Source organism: Saccopteryx bilineata, chromosome 5, assembly GCF_036850765.1.
Source record: "Saccopteryx bilineata isolate mSacBil1 chromosome 5, mSacBil1_pri_phased_curated, whole genome shotgun sequence".
NCBI lineage: Eukaryota > Metazoa > Chordata > Mammalia > Chiroptera > Emballonuridae > Saccopteryx > Saccopteryx bilineata.
In genome coordinates, this window is record NC_089494.1 from 251,566,813 (window position 1) to 251,592,368 (window position 25,556).

Genomic DNA, 25,556 nt, shown 5'->3' on the forward strand with positions numbered 1-25,556 from the left:
TGAAGATACGTGTCTTCTGTTTTATTCTTTTCTTGCAATTTACTATGGAATGGGGTGTTTCGAGCACTTTTCCTAGGGCTCTTGATCTCATATTAAAAATGAGCTAACTGAGTTTTGGAGAGGCTAAATATTTGCTCATGGACATCTAACTTGTGACAGACAGAGTTGAAATCTTAACCTAGTAGTATTGAACTCTGCGACACATAAATACTCTGCCTTCAGTGTTATATCATATCCCTAATACGTAAAAATGAAATAGTAGGAAGTTTAGTTCATGTAATAATCTTTGTATATAGTATGCTAACATATCAAATTGATGAAATTTGCAGATGGTTTTGGTCAAATGTAGATCAAAATTCCAAACATATATAGAATTGAGAAGAACAAGAACTATTCTGCCCCTCTTAAAACAGATGACATTTAACATGTTCGTAGTTATTAATGTGGCATTTTCATTCTTTACCCTTGATCTCCCATAAAGTATGTTCACATGTATTTTCATTTGATCCTGAGTGTTGTGTGTGACAGGTGCAAGAGCAGGTGTGTGCGTCCTTCTGACCCTCCTGTGGCTGCACCGGCCTGCCGGGAGCGAGGTCAGGGGCACGCGCAGTGCTTCCCCGTGCCGGCTGCGGCCTGGCCGGACCGGCCTGCCGGGAGCGAGGTCAGGGGCACGCGCGGTGCTTCCCCGTGCCGGCTGCGGCCTGGCCGCACCGGCCTGCCGGGAGCGAGGTCAGGGGCACGCGCGGTGCTTCCCCGTGCCGGCTGCGGCCTGGCCGGACCGGCCTGCCGGGAGCGAGGTCAAGGGCACGTGCAGCGCTTCCTCTTGCCGGCTGCAGCTTTTAAGCTCGCTTTGTGTGTCAGGTTTCAGAAATAACTTTTTTACTCCAATGCAATTTTTCATGCACTGTTATCACTGCTGTGAAGGACTCAGGACTGCTTCTGTGACCCACGACGCGAGCATAGATATTTTTATGGTTACCTGCTCTTGAGGAGATGTTGGCATCAAATTCTGTTCCTCAGGTCTTAGCCATCAAGAATGAAGTAGTGAGAAACAATGCTTTTTCTCAGACAAGGCAACCACTTGCGTTAACTCTGTCCCTTCTTAGAGATCGTTTTCTTTACAATTATTAACACATTAAGTTCCGTTGCTGGCCATTATCGCGAGAGCCACAGCAGTAGCTCTTTGATCATATAATAATCACAATAGTCATAGTTTGTCAGTGAGAGGCGGTGTGCCTCTCAGGTCTTTGGTTGGGTCCTCATAAAAGCTGCACGTTTTTAAAAATTTTAGAAAAGTATAAAACAGCAGGTCTACTTGTAATTGTGCTCATTTGCAAATCTCTCCTTAGAATAGAATCAGTAATTTCCTGTCGTTTGTCTTTTAAGTTTGTGTGGCCAATGGGAATTTCTTTCCTGAGAGCCAGAGAGCCTGTCTTATCATATCATGCCTTTTACCCTATTTATTTTTGCATAAAAATTCAAAAGAACAATAGGTAAGAATAATAGGCAATAACTTAGACAAATTATTCCATCTACTCTGAATTCCCATTGAGAGGTGGTGGTTATTCTAATTGCTGTATAAACTGCTGGTTGACGCACTCCGTAATTGACATGTCAGAGTCACCAACCTTGTCCATAGCTTCAGAAGTAAGGGCTTCTGTTAGAATGAAACGCACCCCCATACACCCCTGGTGTGTTAGGCGTCAGTACCAGGATGCTAGTGTTCCCTGAATTGTGCAGAGTGGCTCAGGCATCTGCAAAGCATCACTACAGGCTCTTCCCAGTTTTCTGTTGATTTTTTTGGGTTTGGGGAGGACAGGCCCTGTGAGAATTGAGAATGTGTGAGTCCATTAAACTAGGGTGTTTGAATTAAAGTTCATTACTCTTCATCCTGCCTTACTGTGCCCATTTCCTTCATTGCAGTTATATAATCTAAATCACTTTTTGAAAATATATGTATTCCATGTTTTCGGAACTATATGCTCCAACACGGAGCTGTGTGTCCCTTTCTTTCCCTGCTGTGCCCTCCTTGTGCAGGACAGCACCTGGCTTACCACCTGGCTTACCTTGGTCCTCGGTAAACAGTCGTGAGTGAGTGAATATTGCATACCTATCGGCTCTTAGTCCAGCAGTCACACTGGTGAATAAAGGTATAAGTACCAGTAGGGCACAGAGCAGTCCCTGCCCTCGAGGGGTTAGGACAAAGGTGTGATACGCTTTGTGAAGAGCCGGGCCGCGGCAGTGAACTATTTCTGCGGTGAGCTGAGGTTGGCAGGGATGAAGAGAAAGAGGCAGTTTCGCTGGACCCATAGGTCCTATGTATGAATACAGACTTTAAAAATGTGCCCTTCCTAACACTTCTTCTAGAGCCTGTCCCCTTCAAAGGAGGGGGTCTGTGTTGGGATTCAAGTGGTTAAAAAAAAAAAGGAGCAATAAAATTACAAGGAGAGCTCACAGTTTGTCTGTGTGTGTGTGTGTGTGTGTGTGTGTGTGTGTGTGTGTGCTTGCCACGTGCCAGGTATGTGGTTTCAAGAGCCTTATATGTATTATTGGAACTTAATCTTCACAACATTCAGAACAGACAGGATTGCTGTTGTCCCCATTATTCAAATAAAGGAAGATCTGAGAGGTTAAGTAGCCGGTGCAGCTGCAGCGAGGGGTTGGGATTTGAAGTCCTGTTCTTCAGCCCTGTTCTTACTGTAGTTATTTCACCCAATCATCCTAGGATTGGTATCTGGTGGGTTTCCAGAGACCTGTCTCTGTGACGGGGAGCCTGGTGGGACAGTCTGAGTTTTTCCCCAAACCCAGCTCAGTCCTCGTAATTGTACATCCCAGGTAGAGTGGTAGATGCAGAACAGGTTGGACAGCTCACCTGGGATCCTCTGCGATGATCAAAAGACATTTGCTAAAACAGCCTGAGCTTTCTGGCTCGGCTTTGGGGCCTCATGCCTTTGATGCTTACATATTGATCAGAGAGCCAGCCAGCTTCCAAATCCCCTGATCCCACCTCTGGAGTGCTTCTGTTGTTCTTTCTGCCCTAGATCGCCCTCTCGTGAACATTTTGCTCAACACCAACCCCCCTGACGCCGGTCTGTCTCATTAGCCCTGTGCATTCCGTGCACTTTCCTGACATGGGACGTCCAGGTCAGCGGCAACAGTAGCCAGTGGACATTTCACCGGCGTTGCCTGACAGATGCTGACATCTGTATGTTATGAACTGAGCTGATAAAAAGAATTCACTTGCTGCATGCACTAGCTCAGCTCACAGCTTAATAAAACAGGCAGTGCAGAGGGAGCAGCACTGGTTTCCTGGCACGGGGTCCTAAAGCGTTCATTGAACTGGGGGGAAGGGAAGGGCAGGGCAGTTCATCCGAGGTGGAGGGAGCTGCGTGTGCAAAGACACCTGCAGTGGTCCTGATGGAAGGGGGACTTCCTGGTTTTGGATATACCTAGAGTTTCGAACATGACCGGATACTAAAGTGCTGGACAATGGATATTTCTTAGTAATGGCACTAAAACTTACACAAAAAGAAGTGTTTGTAAATGGTTTTCCAGACAAAGAGTTTAGGTCTTTTTATTTGGGGATCCTGTGATGTCTTTCCTTTGCTCTTGATTAATTGCCCCCTCCCATTTGAGTAGCACATGTCAGTCTTTCCACCAGTAATTTGTTACTTACACACACTGTTTTGACGTAACTAGTACCAAATGGCCGTAATCGAATGTGCTGTTCATATCTGAAGAGGTTTCAATGGGAACAAGTACAGTGCCTGTCGGGTGGTCCTGAGGATTCCGGTGACGTGCAGCAGCCTGGGTTAACTGTCTCTCTTCCCTCCCGGATGCCTGCCAGCTGGGTGACGTGATGGTTGACATTGCAAGCAACATCATGCTGGCGGATGAGCGCGTCCTGTGGCTGGCGCAAAGGGAGGCGAAAGCCTGCAGCAGGATCGTGCTCTGCCTGCAGCGGATCGCAACGCACCGCCTCGCCAGCGGAGCTCACGTTTACTCCACAGTAAGCGCGCCATCCTCCTAAAATTCTAAGGGAGAAAAAGTCCTGTGATTTAAGGAAAAAAAATTTTAAGTGGACTTTGTGCATATGTGGTACTTAGAATGGTGCCTTGCCTACAGAGTAGGCGTGAATGTAACCAACCTTAAAAAAGGAAAGGGGCACTGTATTGTCCTTAGACTTAGCAGTAGCCTCTGTCACCTTCCTGGGCGTGAAAGGCTACTCACTTCCTGTGCGCTGTCTGGAGCGGTTGTGACAGATGGGAGAGACAGATGCTGGCGGTCCTCCAGACGTGGGGGTGGCTCTTATATCAACATGTCCTACGGTTGGGGGACCCCTGAGTTCAGTCTCACTCTTGAATTTCTTAAAATTGTTGGGGCAGGTACCATCTATTTCAGGTGATTTTTCTGGCTTACATTGAGCATCTGTTGATCTACTACTAGTTAGCCTACTACCTCCCCTTCTCTTTTCTTTCTTTTTTATAAATATTACTTTTTAATTGACTTTATTGGGGTGATATTGGATAATGAAATGTATGTTTCAGGCATACAATTCCACAACACATCATCTGTACAGTGCATTGTGTGCTCACCACCCCAAGTCAAGTCTCCTTCCATCACCGTCTGTACCTCCTTTACTGCCTTCTCTCCCCTGCCTTTCCTCGCGGGAATCGCTGTACTGTGTGTGGACTATGTCTATGCATTTTTTGGTTTTTGTTTTTGTTTAATCCTTTTACCTATTCACCCAACCTCCCCTCGATAGCTGTCTATTCTCAGTATAATTTTTATACAATTTTAAATGAAATTGTTTTCTTCGTTTTTCTTTCTGATAGTTCATCATTATTCTTTTAAAAATGCAGCTGATTTTTGGCTATTTATTTTATATGCTGCTACTTGACTGATTTCATTTTTCAGTTCTAATAGTTTTTTTGTGGAATCATTAGGGTTCTCTAGATACTGTGTAATCAACATAATGACAGAGCACCTTTGGAGTGAGTCCACGTAAAAATTTTTATCTGTACAGCTGAATGCAAAGAGTTAACTACATTTTTCTGTAAAGGAAAAAAAAAAGTTAATATGCTGAACGAGGCACCTTTTAAGTGTGTGTTTCTCCAGCCCCTGTCACTCTCCCTATTCCGTGATCACTAACAAAGGCCATGGAGACCACCAGCCGACTCCTTTTATAGACACTTGTTTTAGCTTACAGTTTTCTTCAGTGCTCTTCAACTCATTTTTCACTGACTTTGAATTTATGGCTGATCCTCCACACTATGGTGCCGCGCCCTTTTCCTCTTCGTTGGTGTCTATTTTGGGACATCCTTCTGTTTCCAATGGTTGTGTTTATTTGCTTTTTTTTTTTTTATTCTGCTACCTATCTACATAGTGTATTTGTTTAGTAAGAACCCAAGTGTTCTCTTTAATTTATGTACAATGTTTTGTGTTTGAAAATCCTTTGAAAGTGCTTTCCTCCATATTATACATCTTTTCATAACTCCTGTTTGATTGACTTTTGAAGTATTCACCCAACATCGCTCTGGAAGCCTATGTCATCAAGGCCACGGGCTTCATGGGGATGACATGTACCGTGTTCCAGAAAGTGGCAGCCTCCGACCGGTCAGGACTGTCCGACTACGGGCGGCGGGACCCGGACGGGAGCCTGGATAAGCAGCTGAGCTTCAAGTGCAACGTGTCCAACACGTTTTCAAGCCTGGCGCTGAAGGTGGGTCACAGTTGCGAGTCTCTGAGACCCTTTGCAGTTAGATTAGAACACTCAAAATGTTTTGCTTTGCTAAAGAACCTTTATTAAATATTATTTGAGGAGCAGGTATCAGTATTATTTCTGCTGTGGTTTTAAAATCCGTTCGGACCAGGAAGGGACAACATTACGACTTTGGTGGGACCAGGCGTGTTTGCCTTTGGACTCCTTTCTCCACACAAAAATATCAAAGTTACATTGTACGACGGCAGTGGTAAAAAGATGAATATGTTAATATTACGTATTAAAACATGTTCATTGACCTTAAGTTTTATTTTCATTGCTCCTGACTTTCAAGACAGAGCGTCTTGTGCCCTTGGCTCTGTGCCTACGGGTCCCAATGGAAGACCGGCCTTGAGACGGAGCCGTTAATCAGGAGGCCTGGGTATCAAGGTTTTTGGCAAAGAAGTCAAACGTGATAAGTCTTTAGAAAATGTGTTTTTTATTGCAACAAGCAGAATTCAAAGCATTTCTGTTGATTTTTACAGTTTGGGTTTTAGACATGTTTCCTCAAACGACATTGAGGCAGGTAGCGGAGGTGTAATTCCTGCCCCCGATGGAACCACATTTTCCCGCGTCGCTTGGTATGGCCATGTGGGACCATATTCTCTGTGCGTTCTAATTGCTCGGTACTTTCTCTGTTCCTGGCTTGCTTCTGAAGTCTGTCACAAACAGTGTTGCAGTCATTTTGATGGCTGCATAATAATTGATCAAATAGGTGTTAGGTGTTGGTCCACTCAGTAAACATTGAATGGATGAGTGAATGAGTGAAAGGGCGAAGAGTTCATGTGTTTGGTCACACCTTACCCTGGTGCCCTCCACAGGAAAAGCCAATCTGCTGAGTTTACAAAGAGCCCGTTTCCCCCACCGCCCAAGACAATCTCAGCTGGGTCAGAATGTCTAATGATCATGGATTTAGCTGGTACCTTACACTCAGAGGGAAATTGCCAAGAAGGATTTGTTATTCTTGGTTCTGGGAGAGTAACTGATGTAGCCAGCATTGCTACTGCAGACCTGCTCCTCTCCTTCTCGGGTGTTTTGTTGGTAAAGACATACCACAGAAGGAATAGAAACAGCATCGCACGCAAACCCACGAGAGAAAGGTGTGTGTCTTTGAGCAGCGCTTAAAATTGTTGAATCCTTCTGTCTTAAAGGATCATAGTTGGTAGAAAGGGATTAAAAAAATGGTGAAACCCTGTGCACTTCATGATTTTCACCACTTACCCCTCTGGGTAAAAAAGATCCTACTTGCGAGAGCGGAGAGTTTTCAATGAACGCTCAAATGGGTCCGTTTCGTACTGTTCTTTTTAAGATCGTCTTGTGGCCAGAAACCAAGGGCACGTTCCACTGTTATTCATGCTTCATATACGGACAGGACTGAGCTGAGCGAATGAGGAACATACCCTTCATGACACAGAATTAGTCCCACATCTTCATGTCGACAGCTGAAAATACTTTAGCACTTTAACAGAAATCTTTCTATTTTAAACTTTATACGAGGAGAGCATATACTCGTCCATATGTTTTTTTTAATACCTTAAATACAGCACTAACTAGCCATGCCTGTATCCAATAATTGACTGTATTACCGTTCAGTGGGAAAAAATACCAGCATATGAAGTTAACCCCATAAAAAACGCCAGCTCTGAGCAATACAGGAGCCTTCCTTGAATTGCTTCCTCCGTGTTCCTTGAATCTCTGTCCTTTTCTGTTTACTTACTGCCAGAGCCTGGTTTGCATGGACTTCCATCCTGTGCTGCCCGAACCACTGTTACCTATTTAGTCTCTGTGACTGCAGGCCCTTCCTTAAAATCTCATCCTTCTCGTATACATTAGTCAGCAAGTACCGATACAACCATGCCAGTGAGGACAATACAGAAAGACTTCCTCCTGTGCAGCAGTGCCTCCCCCGCCCTGCTGGTCCTTCTGCCGGGGCCCCTCCCACATACGCCTGGCACCTGGTGCCTGTATGGCAGAGGGCGCCTGGGAGCCTGCCCCCACTGGAGAGGCTGTTCTCGTGGTCAGTGTGCGCATCATTGCAGGCGTTCAGGTTGTGAGCATGATCCCGATCTACCCAACATGGAAACTGACCTTGGCCCTCCCCGACACGTACTTCCTGTCTCTCTGGAAGCGGGCCTTTGGGTGGCTTCCTCACTGGGCGTTTACCCCTTGCTCCGTGTCTCTTCCTGCCTCCTCTTCCTTCTGTCCAGTGACAGCGCACTTCCTCTGGTTGCTCTCCCAGCCACTGGCCCTTCATAGACAGGCTCGCACTCGTTCTTCTGCTGGAGTTTCCTCCTCCTTTCCCCGTCTCCCCAGCTCTGTGCTTGTGTGTTATCACCCGACAGATATGTCACCTTCAGGAAGTCTGAGCTGATACCATCCTCTCTGTCCTCACCTCTCCTGTCCTTATTCCCTTTATTTCTCTACCTCACTCTGCCCCTAACACTCTGCCCATCTCTCTGTCATTGCCTGTCACATGCAGGAGCCAGACGGGTGTCTCATCTCCTACCCTGGACGACTGGGGGTTGTACGAGGGCAGAGCTGGTGCTCGAGTCATCGATGGTCCCGGCTGTTTGGCCCGTTGGAGGTTGAGTTGTCATCTGACTCTTAAAGCACCTAATCTGATAATTTTCATAACCAAACGCTTTCTCCCACGGTTGGCACCATAATTGAGACACGTTAGCATCACAAAATATTACCTGTTTTCGCTGAAGTACTAAAAGCTTTTAGAAATTTCTGGTGTTTTGAATTCAGCTGTATTGTAGCCAGAAGGAACTGGTTTGTTTAACCTTCGTGGACTGTAATTTAGAAACCAGTTTTTCTCTGCGTATCTCCTATTTCCCTCATCTCAGACGTCTAGGGCTTTACCCCAGCTGAAGTCTTTTTAATTTTCCAGACCAAATAAATACATCCTTTTGCTTCCTGCCTGGGTGTCTGCCCTTTTTCGTGCCCTCAGCACCACGGCTGCCTAGTGAAATTCCTGCTACTGTCCCTGTAGGACGCGGTCACATGGCCCCGTCCTTTTCTTCCTCAGGATTTGTCACTGCCTGCTAGTCCCATGGTGCTTTGTTCATTCTCCAGAATAAATAGAAGCTAATGTGAGTTGAGTTACAGGGAGAGAGGCCATAAGGAATGGTGACTATGAGTGTGGGCTGTCTGCAGCCAGACAGCATAGATTCACAGTCTGCTGCCCCAGTTAACGGCTGTGCAAACCCGGGCAAGTACTTAACCTCTCTGATGTCAGTTTCTCATGTGTTACATAGGAATCAGGAAATGGTACTGAAAGGATTGTTGAGAGGATTAAGTGAGGATAAAGTATAGACATTTATAACAGTGCCTGGCACAGAGGAAGCATATGATAAACGTTAGCTCTTACTGTTTTATTATTGTGGTCTCTTTCTTGTTAAATCACAGAGATTTGAGGACAGGAACCATGCTTGTTTTATGGTGTGTTTCTAGATGCTGCACAATGCCAAGCAGAGTAATGCAACATTCGGTAAATGTTGTTGAATAAAAATTAAGAGCCACACTTATTAGCAAAGAAAGTCAGTTAGAAATATTAATCCTAAAGGCAAACATAATCCCCATTGATCTTGAGGAGATAATGAAAAGGTGGTATATAGTTCCAAACAAACTATGTACAAAAAATAATTAAGATCTGCCATCCTCTCTGTTTAAAATTGAGTGTGTAGGTAGTCAAGAAAACATGGAGAAATTAGTACTTTATTTTTTTGAATCAGGTAATTCGTTGACTCTAATTTTAGTGTTAAATTCTATGGATTTAAACACATTAGGATTTTAGGAAAATTTAATTAATTTAATTTAACTTATTTAATTTATTACATGGTGGTGGAACTCCAGATATATATATACACACACAAACACACACACACTGTTCACAAAAATTAGGGGATCAGGGGACATGCAGACACTCCAGTACTTTCAGCCTTCTGTCTAGTGCATTTTCACCAATGATATAAAAGATGGTTTTGCATCTCATTTGTGTAATCAAACAACTTTCTTTGACTTGTTGTTGGCTTTTCTGATGTTCTTGTTTAATAAAAAAAAATCAAATGCTTCTTTTTTTTATTGCTTCATATTCATTTTGAAATATCCCCTAATTTTTGCAATTTAGCAGAGAAATTCATTATAAGAGCTCTATAGTAACATTGATTTCATGTGTGTTCATCCTTTGTCAGTTTTTAGTATTGAAATTAATACGAGGATTGTAGAAGTAAAAACGTGATGAGGTTCTAGATTATGTGGAAAATCAGCCTCCAGATAATTATTTGCCACCTGGTGGCAGTAATAAGAATAAAAATACCAACCACAGTTCCTTTGCCCTTTGTTACTGTCTTGGTCATGGTCCCGTTTGGTCCTCACATCGCTGATAGAGGGATCACTAGCTGCTTGGCAGCTGAGGCGGGGGGAGGGGCATAACGCCGGGCGATGTTAGGCAGCTGCTCTGTCGTGAGCCTGGACCCGAGTCCTGGTTCCTTGCTTCAAGTCCCCTGTCCATTTCCCCATGGGTGGCATATGAGCTTCCGATAATAAATGTTAGACACCGGAAACATGTCTTCCCAAAGGATTTTCAGAATGAGTCTCCTCATTTGTTAGCTATAATCCATGTGTTTACGTCTATTTCTATTGCTGCAATCCATACTTTAAAACACAAATATATATTTCAATGAAATTATAAACCCTGTGGTCCTTCAGGCCAAGTTGCAAAAGGTTTTATAATCATGATAAATGTAAAAAATTAAATACATGTGTCTCAGTGATTTTTTTTAAACTAGGTTTTTAACTTTTTCATAATAAATGATCAACACTTCAAAAAATTAAATAGCCCTGGCCGGTTGGCTCAGCGGTAGAGCATCGGCCTGGCGTGCGGGGGACCCGGGTTCGATTCCCGGCCAGGGCACATAGGAGAAGCGCCCATTTGCTTCTCCACCCCCACCCCCTCCTTCCTCTCTGTCTCTCTCTTCCCCTCCCGCAGCCAAGGCTCCATTGGAGCAAAGATGGCCCGGGCGCTGGGGATGGCTCCTTGGCCTCTGCCCCAGGCGCTAGAGTGGCTCTGGTCGCAGCAGAGCGACACCCCGGAGGGGCAGAGCATCGCCCCCTGGTGGGCAGAGCGTCGCCCTGGTGGGCGTGCTGGGTGGATCCCGGTCGGACGCATGCGGGAGTCTGTCTGACTGTCTCTCCCCTTTCCAGCTTCAGAAAAGAAAAGGAAAAAAAAAAATTAAATATACAGGCATTCCACTGTTACTATAAAACTCTCAATATTATCGATGAAGCTGAGCTTTGCCTTGCCAAACCTCCAGGCTTCCCTCTCTCCGTCACAAGGAGCAGGTAATTAGTGGTTAGTAGTGTTCGGTATTGACTCGGAAGGGTATCATCGAAGCCATCAGTATGGAGCAGCCTTGAATGTAGTCCTCATTTCTCAGTGATCTAGCCGTCTATGTCCTTGGGCTTTTTAAATTGTTCTTGTTGCTTGGTTGGTTTTACAAGTTTAAACATGTGAAGAAAAAGTTTTTGTACTTCTAGAAATTATACATGTTATTTCCTTTTTCAACTCTCTTTTAGAAAATATTACTGTGATTTTTAAAATTTTTCATTTAGCATAAGTAATACTTTTCCAGAGAACTGTGCTTTGTTTTCAGTTCATTTTGCATTCAAGAATTTTATGAATTTGTTGATGTTTTTCCTTATTTGAATGCCTCATTTTATACTTAAAAGAAATTTATACACTTAATAGAATTTTACTGGATTAGTGAATGAGTTTAGAATACACCTTGTTTCCCCACTAGATTATATTTGTGAGAATTTTAGAAAACTTTTTATGCATTTCCTTAGGTGAAATATTTCAAATGTTTTCTTGGCACCTTCTGTTTGAAAGTAAGATCTAAACCGTCAGTATTCAAACTTTCGAAATACTTGTACTCAACATATTTATGAGTATCCAAAACTGTGGGTATCCGATGTGTTCTAACATCGTTCTAAGCACAGCAGCCAGACTAATTCTAAAAATTATTTACTTGCTTAAGTATTCCTTTTTTTAAATTTTTTATTTTTTAAAAAAATTTTTTATAAAGATTTTATTTATTCATTATAGAGAGGGGAAAGAGAGAGAGAGAGAAGGGGGGAGGAGCAGAAAGCATCAACTCCCATATGTGACTTGACCAGGCAAGCCCAGGGTTTTGAACCGGCAACCTCAGCGTTTCCAGGTTGACACTTTATCCACTGTGCCACTACAGGTCAGGCAACCTTTTTTTTTTACATAAAGATGTCACACAGACTTTTCTTAATTTTATAAACAGTGGGCTACTTGGATCAAACAGGAGTGCCAAGGAACTATTATTAACATGAGGAAGAGTCTAGAAAAACAAGTGAGATTGTACCTCAAGTTCCCCCTATTGTAGCCGGAGGAGCAGAGAGAGAATAAGGCACACTGGGAGACTGCAGGTGTTAGCTATGCTGCACACGGGCACAGAATGTTGCATGAGTCTAGAAAAGGGAGCAGTATACTGAGGACACATGCAATGAATCGTCCAAAACAAAAGAAAATAAGTCCAGTTTGAAGGACTTTGTAGCATCCTTCTCTTGGCTGCCAACCTCTCTCCTCTTGACCTGGTTTTTACAATGCCAACATAGTTGTCTTGCTAAACATCAGATCTGACTAGTTTGAGTATAACCAGCAGAACAGTGGAGCATTTCAACCAGAGACACTGGCTTGTGCAGTATTCACAGCGGCATACAAAACGGATGAGAGCTCAAAAAAACAGAATTTCAGTATGGCCAGAGTATAGGTTGTGGAATAGGGAGTCTTAAAAGCTGAATTTGAGACACAGATTTTATCCAAATGTTATGGTGCACTTAGGATTTGGGTCAGTATTCTCTAATCATTAGAGAACCAAGGTGTTATTGAAACTGAAACAACATGATCATATTTATTTCTTAAGAGGAAATTCCACTGGCAACGTGAACCTTGGATTGGAGAGAGAGAGGTCTGTTGGTGCCAATGGAAAGACTGTGATAAATTCTTAAGATAGGGAATTTTATTTTAGATAGATAATTATTTGCCTCCTGGGTTTATAGATTTATTTTTTATTGAGTGCTGAATGATTTATAATTTTTTAAAATTGCTAATAAAGGCTGAAAAATAATCAGTGACCAGCCAGCATCTTCTGTTGTTTCTATTCATTACTATGTTTTTCTAAACGTAATATGTTTCTTAGTCTCGGGGGAACTTCTAAAACAATTTGCTGTATCTAAGCTTCTAGTATGTTTTATAATTTCTTTCTTTTCCTGTTTGACTGTTTGAATCCATCATAAATCACCTTAAAAGTTTCATAAGCCCAAATTAATTATACTCACATTTGTGATATGCTATATTTGGACTTACTTACCAAATTTTGTCATTGTAAAACTGATATAAAGAGTGATCAGAAATTCCTGATCTGTTTAATGCTGCCTACTTCAGCAATATATGTTATCATAGGAAAATCCACTCTATTTTGAAATTATCTCGTTTACTTCTTTAACTTTGAAATAGAATTGCATTTCTTCTTATTTTAAAGGTCTTTGCTTCTATGCTGTTATGTAGTGTGCAGACATGTCAGTTAACTGATAAGTTGTTTTTATCAAATTTTATGTATACATTCTAAAAAGTATTCAGCATGTAATTAGAAGACATTTGTAAGTATCTAAAATGTTCTTTTTGGTTTCTACATACTAATACGGCAACCTTTTGTTGTTGTTTTTAAATGTTTTCAGAATACTATTGTAGAAGCTTCAATTCAACTTCCACCGTCCCTTTTCTCACCAAAGCAAAAGAGGGAAGTCAGACTGGCGGATGACTCTCTCTACAAGCTTCAGCTCATCGCTTTCCGCAACGGGAAGCTGTTCCCGGCCACCGGGAACTCAACGCATTTGGCTGATGATGGGAAACGGCGGACGGTGGTTACCCCCGTGATTCTCACCAAAATAGGTTTGCATGTGGCCTGTGCTAGCCTTTCGTCCCTGGGCAGTGCGACTTCATTATTTACTGTTCCTTAAAATGCTGCTGCTTGGGTTTGTTTTTTGTTTTTGCTTTTTTTTTTTTTTGTTTCTTGTTTTAATGAGTCATCAGCGGAGACAGATATTACACAGTACCTCGTTTGGGTGCGGGTGGACATTTCATTGTTCATGAGGTTTGCTTCTGAAATACATTTACGTCCCCCTTTCTCCAGATGGCGTGAACGTGGACAGCCACCGCATCCCCGTCAATGTGACGCTGCGCCGCATCGCGCACGGAGCGGACGCCGTGGCCGCACAGTGGGATTTCGACTTGCTGAACGGACAGGGAGGCTGGAAGTCGGACGGGTGCCACATACTGTCCTCGGATGAGAACATCACCACCATTCAGTGCTACTCCCTTAGCAACTACGCGGTCTTAATGGTATGGCCGGTGTCACTCTGCATAGATATGAAGACTTCTCGTGTGTTCCTTATGCATAAACTCAACTGGAAAAAAAAATTTGTCTTTTAAAACTTTTAACATAAATGGCGCCCTTTTAGTACAAGGTGATGTTTGCTGTAATTCTGATTTTAAAGGGAAATTGAGTTCCTACCAAGTGCAGTGTATAGGATTGAAATTAGTTAGTATAGGGATTTTCAGTAAACTTTTGTAAGTGAATCAGTTCACCTGGACTTTGACCTTCAGATTTGGAGACATCTTTATAGTCCAACTGTCAGCCCATTAAGTGACTCATTTGCCCAAAGATAAACAGTGAATAGAGAGATTTTTCTTGGGTCTTCTTTTGAATTTACAGTAATGGTGATAATTTCAGTTTAGTCACACTGCAAGTAACAAAGTGTTGAGACAAGTCATGTCTTTGCAGTTCTAATGCTAATCAAGCTGATGCTTTCTGTTATTTATCGTTATTAATCTTCACTAAAGTAACTGTAGCTTTTAAAGTATCTAGGGACAGGTCTTTTCACGAGTGAGTTATTTATGTGAATCTGATCTGTGACCTAATAATTATCAAATTAGTCATGCTAATTTTTATTTTATATTCCAGTTAGTATTAGATATAAACACCCTGGAGTATCTATACATGTATTTAGAATATGGTGGAGGGCATTGCTAATGAACCTGGAAGACAAGTCTCGGAAACAGCCGGAGGCTCTCCCGATGTACCGGCACCCACGTTGATTTCTGCCTCCAGCTCTGAACCTGTTGTCTAGACAATAGTTTGTGAAAGTATTAACTAGCCTTGAAATTTGATACATTTTGCTTTTTATGATTTACTCTTTTCTTGAAAAAAAAATTAAAGGCTCTTTACTACTAGAAATGGTCTTAAAAGAAGCTGGAATAGGAATAGATTTTTCTCAAGCCTGTTTCGTCTTTTTCTGCTCCTCAACCTAGTTATACCTGGCCTACCTGTCAAACAGGAAGAGTAAACAGGATACTTAGCAGGCTGTGCGGCTTGTCTCTTCAGTGACATCCACTTACGTGTTATTAATCCCAGGGGACAGTGGGCAGAGGCTCTGCTATTTAGACTCAGCTGTATTTATGTAAGTCCTTTATCGTCTTGGATTTCAAGTTTGTGTTGATAGTTTAGGAATCTCCTCACAATTAGAAAAGGTTTGATTTCTATAAGAGTGAGTTTGGTTTCTACAAGTTCGTACTTTATTGGTAGTAACCTTTCAGAATAAAGCATGAAGCATTTCTCTTTCAGTTTGAAAGTATTTTCTAATTTAGGTTTTGATTACAAAATAACGAGAAGCAATGAAGTACTGAAGGAGAAATAATAGATACAACTTTGTCTGAAACTTATCTAACAGAGAAGTAGAAAAAGTTGGAAAAAATAAATGAAACACAAAAAAGGAATTTTATAAGCTTCACTGGTAGTGACATACTTATACCGTGTGAAACTTTTATTCTTATTTCATCCAATACCAGTTTAAAGCATCTATTTTCGAACATCCTAGCTGTTCTTCTAAACTATTTAAATTAATGTAATCCCTTTTCAGAAGAAATAAGCTATTCTTTTATCTTTCATACTTTAATCTTTTAAAAAATGGCAATACACAATTCTTTTAAGCTAAAATGTAGTACTAAGATTTTTTTCTATTTTCAAAGCATATCCTTTCTTTTGCTTTTCTTAAATATAACTGTGCCACCTAGAGGCAGCAATGAGGAACATATCTAAAATTATTGACAAAATTAAAATTAATATGTGGGATTTTTAGAGTTGCTAATTAAACATTAATGGAAGTTAAAGGAAACCATACCTACTTTCAGATATGTCTAAAAAAGCAATTCTTTTTAAAAATTGGAAGTCAACATATTTTCCCCTACTTGACACTATTTTGAATAATAAAGTTCTGTTTTTCTGGAAAACTTACCTTGGTTTTATATAGCAAGTCAAAGAAATTTCTATTTTAAAACATGGGACAAAAAGAATATATATATTTGTAATTCTCGAACAGATACCACAGTTTGGTTCAGTAGCCATCCCAGAGTAACCCATCATATCTGTCAGGGCTCCGTGGGATCCAGAGCAGAAATTGGGTCTGTTTGAAATAGATGATTAGAGATAGCCATTTGGGTCAGGAGGGATTCTGGGATTCTAGGAGCTGGCCAGTCGAAAACAAACAAAAAAACAACCCAGCAACCTAGATAGCGAGTAGGTAAATAAAGGTCAGGGTCAAACCATGTATGTAGTTTAACTGGTGATAGCGGTGAAGGTATGATATAATAATCTCTACACCCTGCGTCCCCTTTGCTGTTGTGTTCACCCAGAAATCCATGAAACTGAAGGGCACTCATGTGTTTCTACATCTCTAGGGTTGCTTTTAAATATTGTTTATGTAAAACTTGCTGGATTTCTCAAACTTGGGCTTCATTTGCTACATAATTGCACATGAGCGCTAGTCATGTTTCTGTTTACACCATATTTTACTAAGTTCCTATTCATCAAGCCTTTTAATTATTTCTACACATGAATGAATAGTGAGAACTTGCCTCTCACCCCTCTCCCTTCACTTTCTCCATAAAACAGCAGGTAAGCATTAACATTCATTTCTTGAATATTGTCAAAGAGATTTTCAGGTGTATTGAAACCATAATAAAAACACTTTCTTCCATTTTTTCTTTCATTTTTTTTCATGAATCCACATTTTCCCAGCATGGTAATTTCCATAGAGCAGTAGACTTTATAGTGATGAGATCTTATGGTGAGAGGATGGTGGTGATAATGATGGCGGTGATGGTGATGGCGGTGACTAATTTTCATTAAGCAGTTGTGTAGTAGGCACTCCTCTGAAGTCTTCACATGCATTAACCTAGTTGGTTGTCATAACAACATCATGAAGTATGGTACTGTGACCATTATCCTCATTCTACATGTGAAGAAAGTCACAGAGAGATTAGGCACCATGCCTTGTTTACATATTCAGTTAGTGTTGGAATTGAGATCTGAATTCAGACTCTAGAAATTTGTGCTCTTGTTCCCTATACTAAATCTCCTTTCTGAAATCTCATATCAGTACAAAAGAGCTTCCTTACTCTTCTTTACCCTTGAATAGGTCCCTGTCATAATTTATTTAGATATTACTCTCTTTTGTTTCCAGTAACTTGCATATACAATATTATCTTGCACATTTAATAGAAAATCAGCAGGATTAATTACCAAGTGGAATTGGTAATCAAAGGGGACCGACACTTTCTCCTTTTTTTTTTTTTTTTTGCGATATTGAGCAGAGTGCGCAGATCTTGAATGTATGGTGTGCTGAAAATTCTACGCTGAAAGCAAACATTCAGCTACCATCAAAATCAGGACCCACACTTGAGCTCTTGGAAGCTCTTCCGTGTTTCTCTCTAGTTCACTCCCAGCAGCATCTCAAGCCTCTGATGGCTGTCATGATAGATGAGTTTTGTCTTACTTAATGAGAATCGTACCGTCTGTTCTTCCTGAGGGTTTGGTGTCTTTCTTTCCCATGACTTGATTCTGTGAGACTTAGCTTTGTTTTGCATGTAGCGGCATGCCTGCATACTAATCCATGTATGACAGTACCCAGACTTGTGCCTTCTACTGTGGACATGGTTTTTGATGGAATGAAATTGCTGGATAGTAGGCTGTCCCTATATTTAGCTTTAGTAGATACTACTTTATAGTTGACCAAAGTGGTTGTGTTGGTTTACGGTCTCACCCATAATGAGAGTTTTATTTGCTTCACATTCTTGCCAGGGCTTGCTATTCTAAATCTTTAATGTTAGTGTTTCGGTGGTGGTATTATGGTATGTCATTGTGGCTTTCGTTTGCCTTCCTCTGGTGACTACAGACATTGAGCACCTCTTCATTTTCTTATTGTCAGTTTGGGGACCCCTTTTAAGATGCTCTTACTCAGGTCTTGCCCTTTTTTCATTATCTTTTTTTTTTTTTTTTTAGATAGAGGAGAGGAGAGGGACAGACAGGGACAGAAAAACAGGAAGGGAGGGAGATGAGAAGCATCAATTCTTCATTGCGGCACCTTAGTTGTTCATTGATTGCTTTCTCAGATGTGCCTTGACTTGGAGGGCTACAGCAGAGTGAGTGACCCCTTGCTTAAGCCAGCGACCTTGGGCTCAAGCCAGTGACCATGGGGTCATGTCTGTGATCCCACGGTCAAGCTGATGAGCCCGCGCTCAAGCCGGTGACCTCGGGGTCTTGGACCTGGGTCCTCAGCATCCTCCTAGCTGACGCTTTCTCCACTGCACCACTGCCTGATCAGGCTCTTTCTTTTCATTTTATTGAGATATTGACATTCAACTCTGTGTAAGTTTAAGGTATACATCATAGTGACTTGACTTACATATATTTTGAAATGTTTACCATAAAAAGTTTAGTTAGCATCTATTAGCTCATGGATTTAAAAAAAAAATAAAGTTTTATTTCTTGTGATGAAAACTTTTGGGATTTACTCTTTTATCAACTTTTAAATAACCACGCAGCTGTGGTAACTATATTCATCGTGTCGCACATTCTATCCCCAGTGCTTACTTGCTGTATAACCGGGAGTTTGTCCCTGCTGATGATCCTCATCTTCCCACCCTCTGCCTCTGGTCTCTTTTCCTATGAAGTGTGTTTGTTTCTTGTTTGTTTAAGGTTCCGCATGTAAGTCTTGGCCTGGTTTTGATTTGTTGACTTGGTTGTCTCTTGCTTCTCCTGAGTTACCGGGATTGTGGATGTGGTTAGTGCTCAGGACCTTCCCGTAAAGGGTTTGTGCGTTGCAGGGACCGTCTCCCAGCCCACGCCTGTCTTCTCCCACGCAGGCTGCTGTGTCAGAATTCCACCTACTGGGTGTTTATGAACAACAGGAGCTTGTTGCTCAGAGCTCTGGAGGCTGCATGTCCGAGATCAGGGTTCACTGTCTAGAGGGGCCCTTTGTGTCCTCACGTATGTAGTAAGGGACAGGGGTCTCCCTGGCGCCTCTTTCATGTGGGCAGTACTCCAGTTTGTGAGGACTTGCCTCTCATGACCTAATCACCTCCCAGAGCCCCCGCCTCCTAATACCATCACACAGGGGAATAGATATCAGCACGTACAAAGGGGAGCAGGGTGGGGGCACCGGCATCGAGCCTGCAGAAGTGCCTTGATTCCTCTTCTCTTCATACTGTCTTTTTATGGACAGAGTTTCTTAATTTTCCTGTTGTTTTTTTTTTTTAATACTGCTTATTATGTTTATTTATTTATTTATTTTCACAGAGTCAGAGAGAGAGGCAGAGAGAGGGATAGACAGGGACAGACAGACAGGAACGAAGAGCTAAGAAGCGTCAATCATTAGTTTTTCGTTGCACATTGCGACAACTTAGTTCATTGATTGCTTTCTCATATGTGTCTTGACCGCAGGCCTTCAGCAGACTGAGTAACCCTTTGTTCGAGCCAGCGACCTTGGGTCCAAGCTGGTGAGCTTTTTGCTCAAACCAGATGAGCCCGCGCTCAAGCTGGCGACCTTGGGGTCTCGAACCTGGGTCCTAGGCATCCCAGTCCGATGCTCTATCCACTGCGCCACCGCCTGGTCAGGCTTTTTTGTGTTCTATTTAAGCAATCTTCACCCACCTTAAGATCGTAACGATATTCTTCTTTGTTTTCTTCAAGAAGCTTTACTGTGTTTTATCTTTCACACTGAAGTGCCTAACTCAAGCGGGAATGGCTTTCTGTCGGGCGTGAAGTGGGGAGCACAGAGTCCTCGGGTCAGTCTGTGTCTCTGAGGGGAAATAGAAAAGCAACATAGGGGTCATAGTCTTTTTTAATATATTTCTAATATCAGATCTATTTTTAATTCATGGTAAACTCTTTACAATTCTATATATTCTGACAGAAGGTACCCTAATATATTTCTTTACTTCCATTGCTCAGTGTGATGACATTAGATAATTACTGATTTATAATTATCCTTGTTATTGATACGCTGCTAATGAATTCCTTAAAACTGCCAGTCACTTAATATATAGTTATTGTCGGGCTAGATGGAACTTGAAAATATATGCATTTTTGTCTGTCAAGGAAACAGATTTTCAAGAACTGGTCTTTCATTTATTTGTGCCCTTAATAATCCTCATCATAGTGATTCTTACCATGTTCTCTCAGGTGTTCTCATACTGCTTAGCATCTGTGGACAACCTTACTTTTCACTTCCTAGCTCAGATTTTTCTAAAACCGTGTTCCATAGAGAAAAGTGACCCGGAGCGCGTTTAGTTCGGAGCCGAGCCCTTGTCCTGTGAGCAGAGACCTGTCTCATCTCCGACTGCAGTCACACTCGACTGTGAGCGAGTCTCCCTTTTTCTTCTCGAGGGTGTCTCCTGGTGGCCCTTGTTGGACAGTGTAGTTAGAGACGTCTTGGTTATAGTAGCCTATATTCGTTTACCGGTATAATGAAAAATGATCTTCCCATTTCTACTTCACTTTTCTTGTTCGGGATCTTTAACAACTTGCCTATCCTGATCTTCTCAGTCGTCTTAAAGAGTCGTATGCTCTCAATAATTTTGTGCTATCGAGATAGGCTTTTCATATCTTATTTGTTCTCTCTGCTCCAGGGGCCGTAAACCCTGGCAAACGTTTGACCCACAGGCCCAAATCAGTCAGTAGTTGTTTGCTTTAAATGCTGGAAAGCTAAGAGTGATTTTAAAATTCTGTAATGATCGGTGATTGACAGGGACCTGCTAACAGCCTCAGGTTGCCTGTTGGCGCGCAAAGCTTGAAGATTCCGCTCTCCGGCCCCTTGTCCCGGGCTCGTTTCTCAGCAGGGGCGCTCCTGCACTGGGGACAGGCGGGTTTGTTGGGACACCAGGAACGCCCCTGTAGAAGCAGTGTCCTCTGTGACCTGTGACAGTAGCCCTTGTGCTTTCTCCAGTCGTGACTTTGAACTAGGAGTCATCACCCTCCATTTCCAAATCCAGTTTCTGTCTTGTGCTGGGCCATACTCACTTGGCTTTGGAAAAAGACTGATTTCTTTTCAACGTGAATATTGCATTCAGCATATAATATATTATGGGAACTGCAGTGGCGCTTGGTCTGATGTCTTATTAGATAATGCCCAGTTCCCTGTGCTGAATTACTCTCTGCCAAGGACCGTGGAAGGCACATTTATACTTCCCACTCTGGCCCTTACTCCACACCCGTCACACGTTGGTGGTGTCTCCTGTTGTTATGCCCCAAAATGATGTACATAGGTAGCAACAAAGTGGCGACGTGTTACTGAACAGCTCCTCCAGGGAATGTGCAGCAGCCGGTGCATAGGAGGAGTGTGGAGTCCGAGTCGCAGATATGGAAGGCTTGCCCTCTGTTCATTCCTTCTGCACTGGTAACAGTCGCTTCTCATACCGATTGAGTGGGAATGTGTCTACTCCTCTTAGTATCTAACTGGTTCTCATTGCCCCAGTATGGAGATATGTATATTTTTACTTTTCCCACTAACAGTCTGGACTGTTAGCAGAATGCAAGTACTCTAAGACCACAGACTAATCTTGTAGGCTTCTCACAGGGGCCTGTTGTTCCTCATTCCTGGTAATAAGCTTCTCCTCTTGTATTTTCCTGTGCGGGTACTTAGTATACAGCCTGTCAAGCCCTCGAGGGCTGGGGCTACATCCTGCGTTTCCCGGATTATCCGGTGCTTGGCATAGTGCCTGGTGATGGTGGGCACTCAGTTAACATTTGTCAAATAAACAGCTGAGTCATAGGTTTGCGACTCATCAGTATAGGGAGGGCTCAGGCTGGAATTCAGTTTTCCGTGTTGTAGCTTCAGCTTCCCATTAACTGTGATTTGTGTCTGGCTCCGTGGGTCTCTGTTGTCATTCGTTACAGCGAGGGGCTTGTTAAGGCGCTCTGATTGACCAACTTAGGTCTGTAGTCACATACTGTCCCCGTGCGATTCCCTCGTGGGGACACCGCGTCCTGCTTTCCTATACCGTTGAGGCCGTCGTCAGTGTTCCCGTCTACCCTGCGCCCACTTCCCGTGTCTCATCAGCTTTCCTCCTCGCAGGTCTTGTGTCCGGCTCTCCGAGTCGGTTTACGGAGGTGACCCAGTGACGGGGTCTGGTAGGTCTACAGCTTTGCCTCCTAAAACCCCAGCTTTCTGGCGCGGTGGCTCTGGCCAGGGCGGGGCCCCTTCCCCCCTGCTGTGGTCCTTTGTGAGGAAGGACGCCTTGAGACGTTTCATTCTAGGAGGTGCCGCCGGCACTTCGCTGGGGACACAGACCTGGCAGCCACTCTCCTCTGGATCTAATCCGCAAGCACCTAATGTCTTCATGCCTTTGATTTTTCAGACTATAAAATGGGGCTAATGCTGTATCTAGCTCGTTACTCTGTATAAAATGCTTGCCCAGTGCCTGGATGGTGGTGAAGGCTGTGCAAGTGACTTGCTCTGATTGTGCGATTGCTCTTCCTGATGGTTGAGCCCTTGGCGTCCGTAACCGCGCTGCCCTTACCCCCGTCAGACCGTGTTGTGGTCTGCTGGTGCGCCTCTCTCCCCTGTGACGCTCAGCTCTTCCAGGGCAGGAACCACGTCGCACCATTCTGTCCCCGGGGCCGTCCTTGCTCAGTGTTTGGTACATTCGTATTTGTCAAACTTATTTTTTGACTTAGAGCTACTGCTGCTGTCTTCTGTTGTATCAGCCGGTGAATGTGCAGAGGGATGAGTAGGGTGAAGGAGCATTAGAAAGGGTGATCTCTGTGGTCAGCCCGTCTCACCAACCCCCGTGTGGGCTCCTGGCCTCTCTGCGCTGCCCTCGGCAGTGTCAGCATTCACATTTCAGAGCAGATGTAGGACAGGACTAGTCTAGTGTAGAACAGAAGTTTATGTGTGTATATACACGCGTGCGCACGCGCACACAGTTCACGGTATATGTCCCAGTGTTAGGATGGCAAAGTGAGGTAGGACGAACTAGCACAGAGCGTTAGTCCCTGGATAAAATGAAGAACAGTAGGACCACAGTTTTGTTGGTCCGCGTGCTTCCGCCCCTGGAGAGCGTCTCAGCCGTTCCGCGTTCCGCGTCCAGAAAAGCACGGCTGGAACGATGCTCTCGTTTTCCCCTCAGGATCTGACGGGGTCTGAGCTCTACGCCCCGGCGGCCAGCCTGCTGCACCCCGTGGTCTACACCACCGCCGTCATCCTCCTCCTGAGCCTGCTCGCGGTCGTCGTCAGCTACACCTACCACCACAGGTACGCGGAGGTGGCGCGACGGGCTGAGACTGGGCGTATTCCCCCTTCCAGTAGGACACGGAGTTTCGTGCCGTGCCGTCTTTCCAAAGGGAGAACAGTGGCTTTAGCATGCATTCCGACTATTTGGGACATGCATAATCAGCACACAAGATGGTCAGTTCACCTTGTGTAGCATCCCGCGGTTTCCGGGGTGTGTATATGGGAGCGCGTGTGGGAGGGAGGCCGGTGTTGGGGGAGGGGAGGGGGAGGGGAGGGGAGCCGGCCGGGGTGAGCTCAGGTGGAGACCTGTTACCTCGGAGAGGCGTCTTCCAGAACCGGACTCTGGTACTGTTTCTGGTCTATGACTTTTTTCCCTAATGGGATAGTCTTTATTTTATAGATGGCCTTTGTAAAAAAGTTTCTGACATTTAAGCACGGGATGTGATTTTGTTAATGGAAGGCAGAGCTACAGAAACTTTTAAGGATGGAAATAGTGAACGGAAGGGATTTGCTAAGCAGAAACTCACTTTATAAGAGGTTTTGCTAGAGTGTATTTTCCTATTTAAGCTGGACCTGTTTGGCATTTCTTGACATTTAGTTAAGAAACAAAAGGAGATTTTGATGTTAAAATAAAAGAGAAGAAAGAAAGACTTCAACATTTTATTAGGAAAGGCCAGAGAAGTGCGCCAGGCAGTTGTAGGTCAGGGAAAGGAGACTGCCGCCTTGCAGAAATCTCCAGGAAGCAAAGTCTGTCATAGACACCGGCACTAACAAAAGCCAACATGTTTCTTATTATGGAGAATTTCATTAACCTTTAGTGGGGGCAGTAGTTCCATATATGACTTGGTTTTTTTTAGTACGTCAAGTTAAATGTTAAAAAACTGTTGAGTTAAATGAGTTCTCAAAACATCCATGTGTGTGTCTGTCAGATCGTGTATGGTTTTTAAATAAAATGTTTAAGCATTTAACTCTGGTGTTTTATGCTACTGTAATTGTTAACTTGAAGGTGAATATCGTAGTGTACTGCTTTAGATGTGCTAGCCTGCATGTTAACATTCCTCTTTTTATTTTAACAGTTTGATTAGGATTAGTCTCAAGGGCTGGCACATGCTTGTGAACTTGTGCTTCCATATTTTCCTGACCTGCATCGTCTTTGTGGGAGGAATAACCCAAACCAGAAATGCCAGCGTCTGCCAGGCGGTGAGTCCGAGGGAAAACCTGAACTGCGGGAGAAGGACCGTGTTCCAAAGGAGTTTCAGATGGAGCGTTGACAGTGGAAAGGGTTCCTGTTGCCTGAAAGTTTATTTTTCTTGCACTAAGTTAAGCTGAGTGTCTGTCACTTCAGCAGCTCGCCGGGATCCTTCGGGTGTTGAGTCATCGTTTCATAATGGAACGTGTGACGTGAGGAGCTTGTCCCTTTATCTTTGGGTCCCATGCTGCTTGTTACGTGGGCGATAATGCTGAGCATCTTAAACAGTTTGCCAAGTCCTGACTTTGGCTGAAGGAGAAGCAACATTTTCTGACAGTAGGATTTTAAAAATTATTTTATTTCTTGATGAAAACAATAGGAATTAGAAAAATATTTAGGCCCTGGCTGCTTAGCTCACTTGGTTAAGATCATCCTGAAACAGGTTGCAGGTGTGGCCCCTCTCAGGGCAACCACGGGGAGCAACCGAAAATGCACGGCCGAATGGAACAACAAGTGCTTCCCTTCGCCCTCTGCTTTCTCTCCCTTCCTCTCTCTGTCTCTTTAAAAATCAATAAAAGTGAAGTGCTGGCCAGACAGCTCTGGAGCGCTGTCCCGGCGCCTGGAGGCTGCTGGTTTGATTCCCGCTCAGGACTCATACAGGAGCAGCTCATCATTCCTGTCTCTCTCCCTGACTCTCAAAAAAAAAAAAAGATTTAACAGTAAGATATAAAAAGAAGCTTCTTAGGGGTGGTAAATACAAAGAATTAAAAAATATTTATTCCTGGCCTGACCTGTGGTGGCGCAGTGGATAAAGCGTCAACCTGGGAACACTGAGGTCACCGGTTCAAAACCCTGCACTTGTCTGATCAAGGCACATATGGGAGTTGATGCTTCCTGCTCTTCCCCCTTTCTCTTCTCTTCTCTTCTCTTCTCTTCTCTTCTCTT

At 43.4% G+C, this 25,556-nt stretch overlaps 1 protein-coding gene across 2 annotated transcripts in view; it reads left to right on the forward strand.

The window, feature by feature from the left end:
* Positions 1-25,556, forward strand: part of ADGRA3 (adhesion G protein-coupled receptor A3) — a 110,251-nt gene that overhangs the window by 69,060 nt on the left and 15,635 nt on the right. For both annotated transcript variants that reach the window (XM_066279429.1, XM_066279430.1), the window contains 6 exons: positions 3,848-4,009; positions 5,519-5,722; positions 13,532-13,745; positions 13,987-14,195; positions 23,319-23,443; positions 24,499-24,622. In XM_066279429.1, the coding sequence (XP_066135526.1) occupies positions 3,848-4,009; positions 5,519-5,722; positions 13,532-13,745; positions 13,987-14,195; positions 23,319-23,443; positions 24,499-24,622 (1,038 nt within the window). The remainder of the gene's footprint in view (positions 1-3,847; positions 4,010-5,518; positions 5,723-13,531; positions 13,746-13,986; positions 14,196-23,318; positions 23,444-24,498; positions 24,623-25,556) is intronic.